The 14,077-nt window shown below is 39.8% G+C and overlaps 1 protein-coding gene and 1 long non-coding RNA gene across 2 annotated transcripts in view; one reads left to right on the forward strand and one right to left on the reverse strand.

The window, feature by feature from the left end:
• Col4a1 (Collagen type IV alpha 1) overlaps positions 1–6,346 on the forward strand; it is a 28,555-nt gene extending 22,209 nt beyond the window's left edge. The window contains exons 17-27 of the mRNA XM_076831261.1: positions 22–460; positions 548–897; positions 1,012–1,278; positions 1,363–1,534; positions 1,672–1,917; positions 2,031–2,396; positions 2,619–2,834; positions 3,098–3,474; positions 4,106–4,272; positions 4,900–5,014; positions 5,399–6,346. Of these exons, the coding sequence (XP_076687376.1) occupies positions 22–460; positions 548–897; positions 1,012–1,278; positions 1,363–1,534; positions 1,672–1,917; positions 2,031–2,396; positions 2,619–2,834; positions 3,098–3,474; positions 4,106–4,272; positions 4,900–5,014; positions 5,399–5,656 (2,973 nt within the window). The 3' untranslated portion in view covers positions 5,657–6,346. The remainder of the gene's footprint in view (positions 1–21; positions 461–547; positions 898–1,011; positions 1,279–1,362; positions 1,535–1,671; positions 1,918–2,030; positions 2,397–2,618; positions 2,835–3,097; positions 3,475–4,105; positions 4,273–4,899; positions 5,015–5,398) is intronic.
• Positions 6,347–7,305: 959 nt separating this feature from the next.
• Positions 7,306–9,384, reverse strand: LOC143365935 (uncharacterized). Its single transcript, XR_013084623.1, has 2 exons — positions 9,188–9,384; positions 7,306–7,777 (listed from the first exon to the last, which is right to left on the reverse strand). It is a non-coding gene; the product is annotated as an uncharacterized LOC143365935 (long non-coding RNA).
• Between the last annotated feature and the right edge of the window lie 4,693 nt (positions 9,385–14,077).

Here is a 14,077-nt window from a genome sequence, read left to right on the forward strand (position 1 = left end):
AAACAAATTTTATGAAAACAGGGTCCTACTGGAACTCCAGGACAGATCGGCGCTCCAGGACCAGTTGGCCCGCGAGGATTACCAGGCCCTCGTGGCGACAAGGGTAACATGGGACCTATGGGTTTCCCTGGAGAGTTTGGTCGTGAAGGATCCAGAGGATACCCAGGCGCTCCAGCTTCAAAAGGAGACAAGGGTGAACCTGGGATATCAGTTAAGGGTAGCCGTGGTTTGACTGGTCCCCCAGGTGAAGCAGGCGAGAGGGGTCTTCCAGGCCCACCAGGAAAGGATGGACCTGTTGGTTACCCGGGTCTATCAGGACTCAACGGAGAGAAAGGCGATGTTGGATTACCAGGAATAAGCGGTCTACCCGGTGCTCCAGGTGAAAAGGGAGACACTGGTCCGATAGGACCTCCTGGTCCCCCTGGCGTTGCTGGAACTCCTGGCATGGATGGAAACAAAGGTTTAAAAACTTGAACTTCAGTCTTTAGTCAGAATTTTCCATTGGTTCATTCGAGATTTAGCATCACACGAAGTTTGCTATGTATAGGTGAACCAGGGCTGCCAGGCGATTCTGGCAGGCCCGGCTTACCGGGACTCCCGGGTACGAAAGGCGATCGCGGTGTACTAGGTATCGATGGACCAAAAGGATACCCTGGTCGACGAGGTCTACCTGGTGCACCAGGCAGAGCTGGTGTAGAGGGTGGGTTTGGTATGAAGGGTGAACGAGGTGAGAAAGGAAATCCTGGCTTCCCTGGATTAGCGGGAATGGATGGAAAACCTGGACGCCCAGGACAACCTGGGCCCAAAGGAGATGAAGGCCCTCCGGGTCTTGTTGGCAGTCCAGGTCCTGTCGGGTACGATGGGCCTAAAGGTGATCTAGGTCAACCTGGTTTCCCGGTAAATATGCTGTAGTAATAGCAACCATTTCTTTTTATACTGTAACACTTGAAAGAGTGTACAGGTATCGCCACGTAGTGAAGAAATTATGAGTATCTTCCTGAACTTCGTCAGGGTCGCAAAGGAGAACCAGGTCAGGTATCAGAGAAAGGTCAAAAAGGTGAACCAGGAATGCCAGGAATCCGTGGTCCTACGGGTCCCGCTGGAAGAGATGGCGTCGATGGTGCGAAAGGAGAATCTGGACTTGATGGTATTGGTCGAGATGGGCTCCCGGGTGCAAAGGGTGACACTGGTATACCAGGTCGCGATGGCATACCAGGACCTCAAGGACATAAAGGCGACACCGGCGTAAGAGGATTCCCAGGTCTTAAAGGAGATATGGTACGCTTGATCGTAGTAATTAAAGACTTGCGTGGGCGGCGTTTTGGAGAACATTCTGTGTATTCTTTTTGTGAACCACAATAGGGACCAGTGGGTGCATCAGGTGAGCCAGGCACGCCTGGAATGGACGGTTTACCTGGCGAACGTGGTGACAGTGGTCCAACCGGACCACCCGGTTTACCCGGTTTGGATGGGGAGATGGGAGCCCCAGGACGTCCTGGACTGAACGGTGTCAAAGGAGATCGCGGTCTGTTTGGTAAGAATAAAGAGAAACAATGAGCCATGCTAATGTTTCGTATTGATAACTTTCGTGTCACAAATATATTAACACTCATACAGCCAAATAAGTAGAGCACAAGCAACATCGTGTTCATATTACGTTTCTTTGTTAAGGTTCTGTTGGACTTCCTGGCATCCCTGGTGCGTCCGGTGAGAAAGGTGACCGCGGTCCACCCGGTCCAACGATTAACGTCAAAGGTGAGAAAGGTGAACCAGGCATCCCTGGAAGACACGGTTTCTCTGGCGCGAAGGGTGACCGTGGTTTGGACGGACGTGTTGGATACGACGGTGAGAAGGGGGATAGAGGTTTGCCAGGTCCAAGCGGCAACCCTGGACCACCTGGACATATAGGTCCCAAAGGTATGCTTCTCATTATTAGTGCTCAGTTTGTACGTTTGTACCTTAGTCAGACCTAAACGCAGACCCAATCCAAACCTAATCCCGCGCTTAATATATTTTATTCGTCCTAACAGGTGAACAAGGATTAGCAGGACCAGAAGGTGTCCCTGGATTGACTATTAAGGGCGAGAAAGGTTTACCCGGCTTACCTGGAAAGCATGGACGTGAAGGAATACCAGGGCGCCCAGGAGAAAAGGGAGAGCAAGGGCTGCCTGGCTTGCCAGGGAACAAGGGTGACATGGGTCCTTACGGACCTGTTGGCCCCCAGGGTGAGAAAGGTGACATGGGTCCTGCAGGTCTTTCAGGTATACCAGGTCGCGACGGAGCTCCAGGTCTCGAAGGAATGCCAGGTTTGCCTGGCGACATCGGCGAGAAAGGAGATTTGGGACCACCAGGTCCAGCAGGTTTATCAGGACTTAAAGGAGAACCAGGATTCCCAGGTCAATATTGTATTATTTCTGTATTACATCTTTATACTACGTATATCTGATTCAAATTCCATTCAGTTTTGTTACTGCTCAAACATTTGGGATTTACAATTTGAGTCAACAGTGATGAAAAAGTTCCTATGAATTTTAACAGAAATTATCTGTAAGAATAAATAAGGTTATAAAGCATGTTCCTGAATTCTTTTTTCAATGAATGTCGTATTGGATTTATAGGACCGAGTGGATTGGACGGAGCGCCCGGCGAAAAAGGTGACCGAGGTTGGGATGGTGTGAATGGGCTTCCTGGGCCTCGTGGAGATAAGGGTGATAGAGGACACCCTGGTCTAGTGGGAATAATGGGCGCCGTTGGTTATGCTGGTGTAAAAGGTGACAAGGGTGAGGATTGCCTTGAACCACCAATGGGACCGAAAGGAGACCGTGGATATCCTGGTATGTATGGCTACGATCCAAGCCAATTGAATTAAAATAATAAGTAACACGAAACAAAAAAACAATAAATTTACATGAAACCTGGATATGTTTTGTAACTGTTACATATAGTTAATGTAGAATCTACAGCAGATCTCTTTTATTTATGTCTTCCATTATACAAATTAAGAGAACTAAATGTTATGGTCTCTGTTCCTTCATCAAAGCTGCGCGACAAATTTTATATCGAGAGTGGTCTACTCAAACATTTCTTACTGTTGCAGGACCTTCTGGCCCACCAGGACCACAGGGAGAAAAAGGAATGCCCGGTCCACCAGGATTCCCAGGCTTGAATGGACTGAAAGGCTCACAAGGGCTTCCGGGACCGCTGGGGCCATCTGGCTTGCCAGGTGTACCAGGGTCTACGGGTGCGCCTGGAATACCGGGTCTGCAGGGACCTGTGGGTGTTCCAGGTCAAGTGGGAGAGCCAGGACAACCGTGCGACGTTGCACCAGATTATCTCACTGGTATTTTGTTGGTCAGGCACAGTCAGAGTGAATCGGTGCCCGAGTGCGACGCAGGGCACATTAAGCTGTGGGATGGATACAGCTTGCTGTACACAGATGGCGATGAGAGAGCGCATTCGCAAGATTTAGGCAAGCTTCTTTCGTTAATCATGCAGAAATTGTTTGCCCAGAATTGCTCGATGCTACCCAATAGTTTAGGCAATATTCTAAATTTATATAGCTTTGCAGAAAGAATGGAACCCCTCTTATTTAAAAGTTTGGTAATACTTTGAGTGGCGCGAGACATGCCCCTTCAAACCGGCCCGGCCTTTCCGAGCGATCCTTTCTAGCGAGAAAGTTTACTTAACTCGCCCCCGCAAACACTCGGACAATACTTTCAATGCCTTTCAGCACATATCGACGCGAAAATACGCCAGAACTGTGTACATTCATCGGCGCGAAAACACGCCGACGGCACTCAAAGTGGTAATATTTTCCGAGCGACCTGCATTTATTCCTTCATAATACAAAATCGGTTATACCTTATAAATCAAGTAAATATTCGCGTTTACTCATCATTTCGGACCACACGACTCCCTTGGGAGAATATTAAATTCGTTTGTCGCGATTAGTCCTGGCGACTATACACAAGCGTAGTTCTACAAAAAGACCGAGGAATGAGCGGGGAAACAAGTAGATCTCGAAGCTTACACGCGTCCCGACAGTTTCTGCTTTTTTCCTACCGATCCGGCAACTTGTCTAATAAATTATCGCGAAACAGGTTACGCAGGCTCGTGTGTAAGAAAGTTCTCAACGATGCCCTTCCTCTTCTGCGACGTCAACAACGTCTGCCACTATGCCAGCCGCAACGATCGTTCGTATTGGCTGTCGACCAACAGTCCAATTCCCATGATGCCTGTCGAGGAGACTGCGATAGAACAATACATCTCCAGGTAAGGTTCCATTTGGAAAAAGAAGAGACGGTCGAGTAGGTACCGAACGCTTTCTTCAGGCTGGGAAACTTTTTGCGGAAACCTCGTGATGCCCGGATGATTACGCTTCAACTGTTAGGGATAGCCTTTTCGTATGTTCCGCCGATGTCGATCGACTTTTTGCTCGATCAACCAGGAGCCATGGAAATTTTTCGATTTGCTTCAATGTGTCTCCTTCTTGAGAATTCATCTATACCTCCATTTGCATCTTTTACGCGGCGTAATACTGCGCAATGCTTGCACCGCGGCGGTTATCTAGGAGATCTGGGAATTTTTTTTTGTTATGTAACGTGACGCCGTTTTGAAATAATATGTCAAAAGGCATGATACACTTTTCGATCTGTATTAGTCGATAGTGTAAATAGGTCGAGGGAAGATAGTGTTATACTTACATTGTTCTCTCATTTTGGAGGTATTTGTTATAATGTAGGAGGGAGAGCCTTTTAAATTTTGAGTTTCATTTTTGGAGTCTCATTGGCGTTATTTTATTAAATGCGCTGGGCCTGAATAAAAAGTTCAGCGCGGGCCACCGATATTACACGTGTCATGGAGTGCGATAATGATTAAAATTTACTTCTTCATCCGCAGATGCGTGGTTTGCGAAGTTCCAGCGAATGTGCTAGCCGTGCACAGCCAATCACTGAACGTTCCTGATTGTCCACGAGGATGGACCGGTCTTTGGATCGGATACAGCTTTGTTATGGTACGAAAACGAACTCCTCTTTCAAAATTTTTAAACAGGAGCCTGCAAATAAAAGTTCGAGACTTGTTGCTCAAGTACTATCCAAGTAACGTGCTCTTAGCAATTTACCTGTGACTGTCTAGTTACGAACACTTGAACGAAACTTGTGGAACAACGTTGTGTAACCTTTGTCTTTCTAAAACTTCAATTCTTCCAATAATTGTAGCGAAAGAAGTTGGAAACTTTGTAATACTTTCCTCCACAATCTCGGCAGGGTGTCGTTAAATAAATACACGCTGAGATCGTGGCGTTCCTCGCGCACACGGAGCATTCGAGCCTCCCCTATTTTCTAACGCCCTCGTTCTTCACGACTGAAACCCTTAATTTTCATCGTTATCGTTGCAGCACACGGGTGCCGGCTCCCAGGGCGGCGGACAGTCCCTGTCCAGCCCTGGATCCTGTCTGGAGGACTTCAGAGCGACGCCGTTCATCGAGTGCAACGGCGCTAAAGGACACTGCCATTACTACGCGAACGAGTTCAGCTTTTGGATGGCCACCATCGAGGATAGGCAACAGTTCCAAAGGCCTGAGAAACAGACCCTGAAGGCGGGCAACCTCAGGGCCCGAATAAGTCGCTGCCAAGTGTGTATAAAGAACACGTAGACCCACGGACGCGCCTCCGTCTTATGCCCCCCTTTCCTCCCCTCTTAACGATGGTTTACTTCACTCTCAACTTTGTTGTTTTTTTACTCGACAAAAAAAATGTTTACTACCCGATAAACTAGAGCAGATCAAAGTCTCGCGACAAGCGGAGGAACGGCCACCGTCGGCGATGTCGAAGCTAAGAGACCGACGGGATTTCTTCTTCCTCGCGTTCCTCCTTGTTCCCTGGTTTCACTGCATTGTACTTTGTCCTCGTTATTTTCACCCCCGCCTCCCCTAATTCGCGTTCTCCCCCCCTCCGCCCCCCGTCGTTGCCTACCTTCATCTATCGCCCTACCCTCTCTCCCTTGTTCTCACTGTCCGGCTTTCGAATCTCCTGCGAGCGCTTCCGTCATACGCCGTAAGTCTTCTTTTTTTAATCTATAATCATTGAAACGCCAAGTGCCTAGCGTACTATCTTTTAGCATGTAAAATAATATATAAATATTATATAGATATTTATATCTCGTTAATGTCGTATGAGAATTAAGTTTATCGTACTACCACGGACACTGCCCATATCCAATATGGCACACTTTACATATTGTATATTAATATAAACGAACTTAGCCTGGTAATCGTGTGAAGCCAAATATTTAAGTAAATAGGTATTTTGCTACGTAGCTAATAAAATTCTATTTTCAAACTTCACTCGTTCCAGCCTCTGATGGATCCCATTGTCATCCTCGGCGAGTTTCCTGTCTTTAGTATTGTAACTTAGGTTCTTCATTGCGTTAGGTAATTACCAAATTTCTTAAGCTTCGCAACGAACTTGGTCGTATGCTTGATTAGTTTTGAACTGATATCGACACAGTTGAAAATTTACTTCGCGATGGTTTGCACGGATTAATTTTTTCTTCGCTCTCTGTTTAAAGGAGATTTAATTGTTACAGACAATGTTATACAAGACCTCGAACTTTTTGATAGTAATTTATTATTCAAAAATGATTTGCAAACGTTACGTCTATTTTGCTGCAATTCGCTCGGATTACTAACCATATTAACTCGTTAAATCACAGGATACTGAAAATTCACCGCCGACGATTTATGAGTTTGTGAATACTTTTCAGTGTTTCGTCTTGTAGAGAAAAATAACGACAGCGTTCCCGTTACAGCGTGAACTTGGAACGGCTGTATCCACTCGAGAAATAATAAACACAGACATACGGAAGCCGTAAACAAGTGCAGGCTGACACAGTTTCGTAAATCATCCTCTCCACTCTGCAGCTGCTTATATAGAATTTTCGTTGCGTTTTTTGTTCAAAATTGAATCAGCCCTGAGCTTTTCTTCTTTTAAATTTTTCACCTCTGTTACCAGTGACTTCATTCGAAACGCCATTTTCCTAGGAAATTATTTATCACCGGATTTAAAGGTGCGCTTTCCTTTAATCTATTATCCTCAGTACTTTGTTGCGCGAATTCAGATAAATGAGAAGTAATTTAATATATTAAAATTTTTGAAACACGTTAAACTGCCCTAAGAAGTATACACCTTGACAGATGTATGCTACTACGACCATCAAACGTTAACTAACTATTACAAAAGGAAAATATAGCACTAAACTCCTCTTAATCTTAAAATTTTTCTTAGCATTCGAAGAAGCCTAAACGCACAAATTGATCATTTAATTCGTCAAGAAACTACTTCAACGCCACGAAAAATGAGCCAACAGAATATCGCAGAGAAATAAATCAATTCTGACAAGCACTGCCAATAATGCTCCATGTTGTACATTTTTTAATTAACACAAAAACTCGATACATCGGTTAGTTCATATAAAAAGTATCACCGCGAAAAATCGTTTGCCTTAAACGAAGCTGGCTTGAACACGATAGCGGTCCCTGGCCCCCCTCGGTTATAATGCAAATACCGTCCACGATGAACAAGCACGAGCGAGGTTTTCCACGTACATGTGTCCCACGTTCCCTTGGATCTCCGTCGATCTATTAGCATATGTTTTCTTTTTACCTATGGACGGCGAGCCTCTCACCGCCATCGTGATATTACACTTGAAATTGCACCTCGAGTTTTCCGTGCGCAAACACGACACGTCAGCCGCGATCGACGCGCAAGAGCGGCTACTAGGTAGGGTAAACTCGGGTAAGTCCGTGATAGTTTTAGAATTTGTCTATTAACTGCTAATATTTACATATTCTGAAAGTGAGTCTAGGATATAATGATAGGTCAGACATCAGAGAAACAAATAATAGGTTAACAGAAATTTACTAAGTATATTTAATTGAAAATATACAAAATTAAGTTGTCATGACATACTCAGGTTACTCCGTGATAGCTCTGGTTACCCCGTGATAGTACTCTGGTAACTCCGTGATAGTTCTCGCTAGCCCGTGATATGGCCATCAGCTACTTTTTTTATATTATTTTACATTATTTTACTTTATTTTAAATGATTTTACATTATTTTATATTATTTTATATTATTTTATATTATTTTATATTATTTTATACTATTTTATACTATTTTATACTATTTTATATTATTTTATATTATTTCATATTATTTTATATGATTTTATATGATTTTATATGATTTTATATGATTTTATATGATTTTATATGATTTTATATGATTTTATATGATTTTATATGATTTTATATGATTTTATATGATTTTATATGATTTTATATGATTTTATATGATTTTATATGATTTTATATGATTTTATATGATTTTATATGATTTTATATGATTTTATATGATTTTATATGATTTTATATGATTTTATATGATTTTATATGATTTTATATGATTTTATATGATTTTATATGATTTTATATGATTTTATATGATTTTATATGATTTTATATGATTTTATATGATTTTATATGATTTTATATGATTTTATATGATTTTATATGATTTTATATGATTTTATATGATTTTATATGATTTTATATGATTTTATATTATTTTATAATATTTTATATGATTTTATATTATTTCATATTATTTTATATTATTTTTATTTTGTGCATAATCGTTAGATTCTGAGACGTAAGGAAACATTGTTTCTAGTATTGACCATCAAAATTTCTCGAACAGCACAATCAGAAACGCAGTCCCAGGCACACGAAAAATAAGAATTTAGTCACTTTTCATAAGCAAAAATAACACTAATGCCTTATTGTATAATTATTTCAAGAGTAAGACTTGTTAAAGTGTCATTTTACCATCACCTACTTGCAGTTTGAACTTTCCATTAAATTCTAAAGCACATATAATACATAAACAAGCGATCGTCCACAACCAGCGCGAAAAATTTCACGAATAATGCGCTGCTGGAACAAAATGCTCTCTCACTCTATCACACTACCTTCAATTGACTAATTATTTTACCACAACATAAAGTAGAAGATCAACGCTGTCTGTTAGTGTATGTTCCATCTAAATTGAGTCAGACAATTTGGAGTTACAGGTAAATGAAAAAGTATCACGGAGTAACCTGTACCACGAACTTACCCGAGTTTACCCTACGCCAGTGAATTGTTCATCCATATCCGCATTTCAATCTCGCGATACCACTCCGATCGAAGTGTCGCGTGCGAATCGTACTTCTTTCCATCATCCCGTCGTTATCGCTGATTTTCATTCAACCCTGATTACATGTTTACAGTCAGAGCTTGATGGAGCATCGCAAGCATTTTGTTTATCAAAGAGGAATTTATGCACCGATGCGAACGCCTCGCGAATCACCCTGCATTCGATGGAAATTGCATTAGTTTGTTTGTTAATTATTGTTTACATCGTAATGGAGGGTAATGGAGGTTTTTCGATATTTCGTTAATTTTTTAGTCGTGGAGTCGAACGTGACATTTTCCGATTTTAGTATTATGTATGCTGAACGAATTTATTATAGGTAATTGTAGTATCGTTCATTTTGATGATTTAGAGAAGCTTCCAGCAGATTTGATGTGTGATTTGATGTCCGCTTTTGTGTTTCTACGTGTTATTTGTGATTGGTTTTCTAGTGTAGGTTTTGTAGCTATTAAGGGGCTGTTCCGGTCTAGAGCCGCAAAAAATAGGTGATATTTAGAAATTAATTAAAGGAAAACTACTACATATAATTTAACGGGACTTTTTGCATTGTATTAAGGATGTCTTACACTATAGAAATATATTTTTTGTTTTATAATTATTCATTGCAGATGGCACTGGGGAGTCGTTAAAGTCAATGCGTCAAAAAATTCATCCAAATCGGTGGAACCTGTACCACCGAAATCATTGATCTGAAATAAAAAATAACGCCAGATTATTAAAGAGCATTAAACTCGCTCGTAGACTAGACCAGAAAAAAAAATAAAAAATGAATTTTTGAGAAAATAACGACCCTTGAAATTTGAAATCACTTTTCCCCTATATTTTTCGTCCTTTCAACGCCTTTGAAAATTATAAATTTTCAATTTTTTTAAATTGTACTGCTCTATCCACGAGCCAGAAGTATATTCTTCAAAACAAGAAAAGTTTGAGTCGAATCGGATAATAACTTTTGGAGGTACAGGTTCCACCGATTTCGAGAACACTGTTTCGAGAAATACGCGTTTAAAGTTTTACGAGAGTGCCGAGTGGCCGGGTGTTACCCATGCATTTACCGCTACTCAAATGCTTATAACTTCGGGAATTTTGCGAATTTAAACAAATCCTTTTAAACTCATATTCCTAAAAGGTTGAACATTCGAAAAATGAAATAAAAAAGAAAATCGATTTTTAGTCCGAAACCTCCCCTTAAGAAAATGTATCTACGCTCGAATATTATAGAAAATATTCAATTTTGTAGCAAAATAGAACGTGGAGCTCTATTTTGTTAACTCTGACAAGTGGAATATAATTAAATAGAAGAAGTATATTCAAATGAAGTTCGTTGATTCTGGTTTCCGAAATTCGCAAGGATAGGGGGAAACCGAGGCTAGTTGACTGACGAGGTTAGTTGACTAATTCCCTTTAATTGTTGTATTATGTTATAAATTATGCTGCGATTCGCGATATTGAAGCATATGAATGACCAGCTTGCCATTTAATGTGTCACCGCGACAGAAACTTGCGAGTTCTGTCAGTGAGAATGAAAAATCTAAAAAGGTCGGAGGGAAGTAAATATTTCTGTTTCGACTATTTATGAATTTTTGCTTGATGTTTTCTCATGAATATTTTGTGGAAACATGATACATGATACACAAATGTCAAGTCAACTAACCCCATTATATTTGTCAACTAACCCCACAGCCGGGGTTTGTTGACTTATTCGTCTCACTAAATATAATGAAAACTACGTTCTAGACTCAATTAAAACAATTTTAAAAATTAAGCCTGTATACCTAATGAAATTTGTAAACTTTTGGTGTGCTACAAGTCCGCAAAATACCAACGTCTATTTATAAAAATTAGAAATGTTAGAAATTAGTAAACTAGCCCCGGCCTCCCCTACACTTTGTTTTTTCAATTTAGTGGTAAAAGCCCGTTAAAAGGACTAATCTTATTTCTATCATTTCTTTAAAATTATGTTTCGCTAACTCGCATAGCTTTCCAAACATATCGACAGTTTGTTAATTGGCGTGGCTGAATAGCATCGGGATTCATCAATGCCTTCGAGTGGTCGAAACGAATTACCAATTCAAATACCAGACGTTCCGTCCTCAAAGAGCGTATAGCTTGATCTTTTTCAGTTGGCCCAGGTTTTGCATATATCTGAAAATTTCCAATTCGTGGCTAGGCTCGATCAGACGAGCAGGCCGGATTGTATAAAGCAAACGGTGTATGTCTGTATTTTCTGTTTGCTTTTCATTGAACAGTTCCTGTGCTGGAATGCAGTTATTTCGGCGATATGTTTTTGGTCCAATGATTTTCACGTTCTTTAAACAAATTTTGTAGGACAGAGGATACTCCAATTTGTATGATAACATTAGCATTTGTAAAACAATTTTTAATGAAATCTTTACAATATTTTTACCAACGTTTCGTATACATCTGCATTTTTATTTTCATTATCACATAATAAATATCCAGGTACAACAAGAAACGTGTGAAGTCAAGGAATAAAGTTATTCCATATATGGAAATTGGAAATTTAATATATATATATCCGATTGAAACTATCATTTTTATTTTTATTTTTTTTGTTAACCTTTTAAACAGCGGCGGCCATTTTCTTTTTTTTTACGTCGAGTGTATACCTACATCACTTTCTTCAAACCGAAAAAATGTTGAAAATTAATCAATCCACGTGTTCCACCAAAGCAATATGCCTATCTCCAGGTTTCGTAATTTCCCTTTTCGAAGACAATTAATTGGATCATTCCATACCAAATCGATCATTTTTGTGATCGATTCGTTGCGGACATTCTAGGTACCTATAGCCCTTGTTTAAATTAATACGTATATAAGTACATAGTGGGCCAGTAAAACTATACTAAGACAGGCACGAAAATAGGTTGTATAGCGCCCGGGGCAAGGATTCTGTTTGGCGCCCGCCTGCTTCCAACATTTTACCCTTTTGTATTGACAACAATTTTGTATTGAAAAAAGACTTATAATAAACGTGTTTATTAACTGGGTTCAAACATATCGCAGGTACCCTATTTTTTCGCTGTTTGATAACAGATAAATAAATTTTTAACAAATACATTTTAATTACTTTTCCATAAAATGTGTATCTCTTTTATTCCTAATGAAATAACGTAATACCTATATAGATTTGAATAATTCTGTTAATGTAGCTTTTCCAAAATTATGTCTTTTCTCTACGAAGATTTCTTGTTTTTCAAAACTGATCTTTATTAAGTTTATACTAAAAAATAGAGAATATTTTTAAATTTCGATTTTAAATCTTTAATTTAATTGACACTATAAAATGAGTTAAGAAAAGCAAGAGGAGTATATTTTTCTTTACCATCATCGCAAAGTTGCCCCCTCCCCCGTCCCGCCACTGGAAAAAGGCTCCGGACGCCCTTGCCTCCGATAATTTTTTAAATCGTTGCATTTTTAAATACCGGAAGGCCCCCAAACACATTAATATTCACGTTATCCTCTTGCCAGTGCGCGGATCGCACCATGAACGAGCTACTATCGCTGGGGCACACGTATATTTATGTTCCATCAGCATCCTGTATCATTAATATTTTGCGAGGCATTTAAGTTAGTCTAATAATTAAACAAAATCAAGGACGTGGGGGATTGAAGTATGGATATTCGAAGATGGGCAACAATTTTATTTAAATAAAAATTCGAATGACGAATAAAAGCTAAAAAGAATTGTTCGTCATGTATCGAATAAAATTAATCCGGGTCAGTAGTACAATGTAGTATCGGCTATTGACGGTTCTCGGTGGCTCGAATACGCGCCAGAAAATTATTCGACGTTGAATAAAGTAAAAGTTAAAGTTGAAAAATTCATTCGACGCTGAAGTTGAAACGCTCGACGAATAAAAAAAATAACTTCACTCATTGAATAAGAAAACTAACTTTATTCGTCAAATAATCTAAAGTTAAAGTAACTTTTATCTGATCCGTTACATAAATATTTTTTTAATTAGTCAGTGCCGACTAAAGTCTGGTATATACGTATTTAATCAACATTTTTTTAAGCATAAGGCTCAAATACATACATATAGGTATGTTATGCACTTTTTATCAGCATCGAGATTATTGTGGCGTCATCGTGAATATTAACGTGAAAATTGTATTGTTTCGATCCAGATATGATTATTCTTCAGAGTAATCCGTCATTATTCCGAAATATCCATTTAACACGTGGCGATATACGAATGTCGTCGCAGGGATTAATTAATACCACTCCTCAATTAAGATCTCTATCACTCTGGCTAAAATACTGAAATATATAATAATACTTCGTGGAATATTCATAATCATTGACACATCGCCAGAGTGTAAATGTAGGTAATAAAATATACCAGATCGTATCCTTGCGCCGTGTTCATAAATTATGTCACTTCGCGAAAGTGCGCGTGGAGGAGTCCTTATGGTGGGTGTGTTAAGGAATACCGCTAGGACCAATATGTTTATTATGGAGGAGTCGAGCCTCCAAAGAACAAACAGCCCTGATACGGTGTTAAGGTGAGTTCACGCTTTCCAACCAGTTGGCGACAGGTGGATACCATAAGACCACCATTCAAGAATTATTATTTTGAAAGATCAATCCATTGGAGGATTTCAATTATTTCAAATAGCTCGAAAAAATTGGAAGTTAACTTTTGCAGTGTACACTGAGTCTCTTGGCACTAAATAATTTGGTATGCAAAGTATGCTCACTCTTGTCATTCTATTATAACAGAGACAACCGTGTAAAGATGAATTTGAATAAAATATTTTAGAAATGATTATTCAACCGTTATATTATAACATTTGACTC

The sequence above is a fragment of the Andrena cerasifolii genome, chromosome 2, assembly GCF_050908995.1.
Source record: "Andrena cerasifolii isolate SP2316 chromosome 2, iyAndCera1_principal, whole genome shotgun sequence".
Lineage (NCBI taxonomy): Eukaryota > Metazoa > Arthropoda > Insecta > Hymenoptera > Andrenidae > Andrena > Andrena cerasifolii.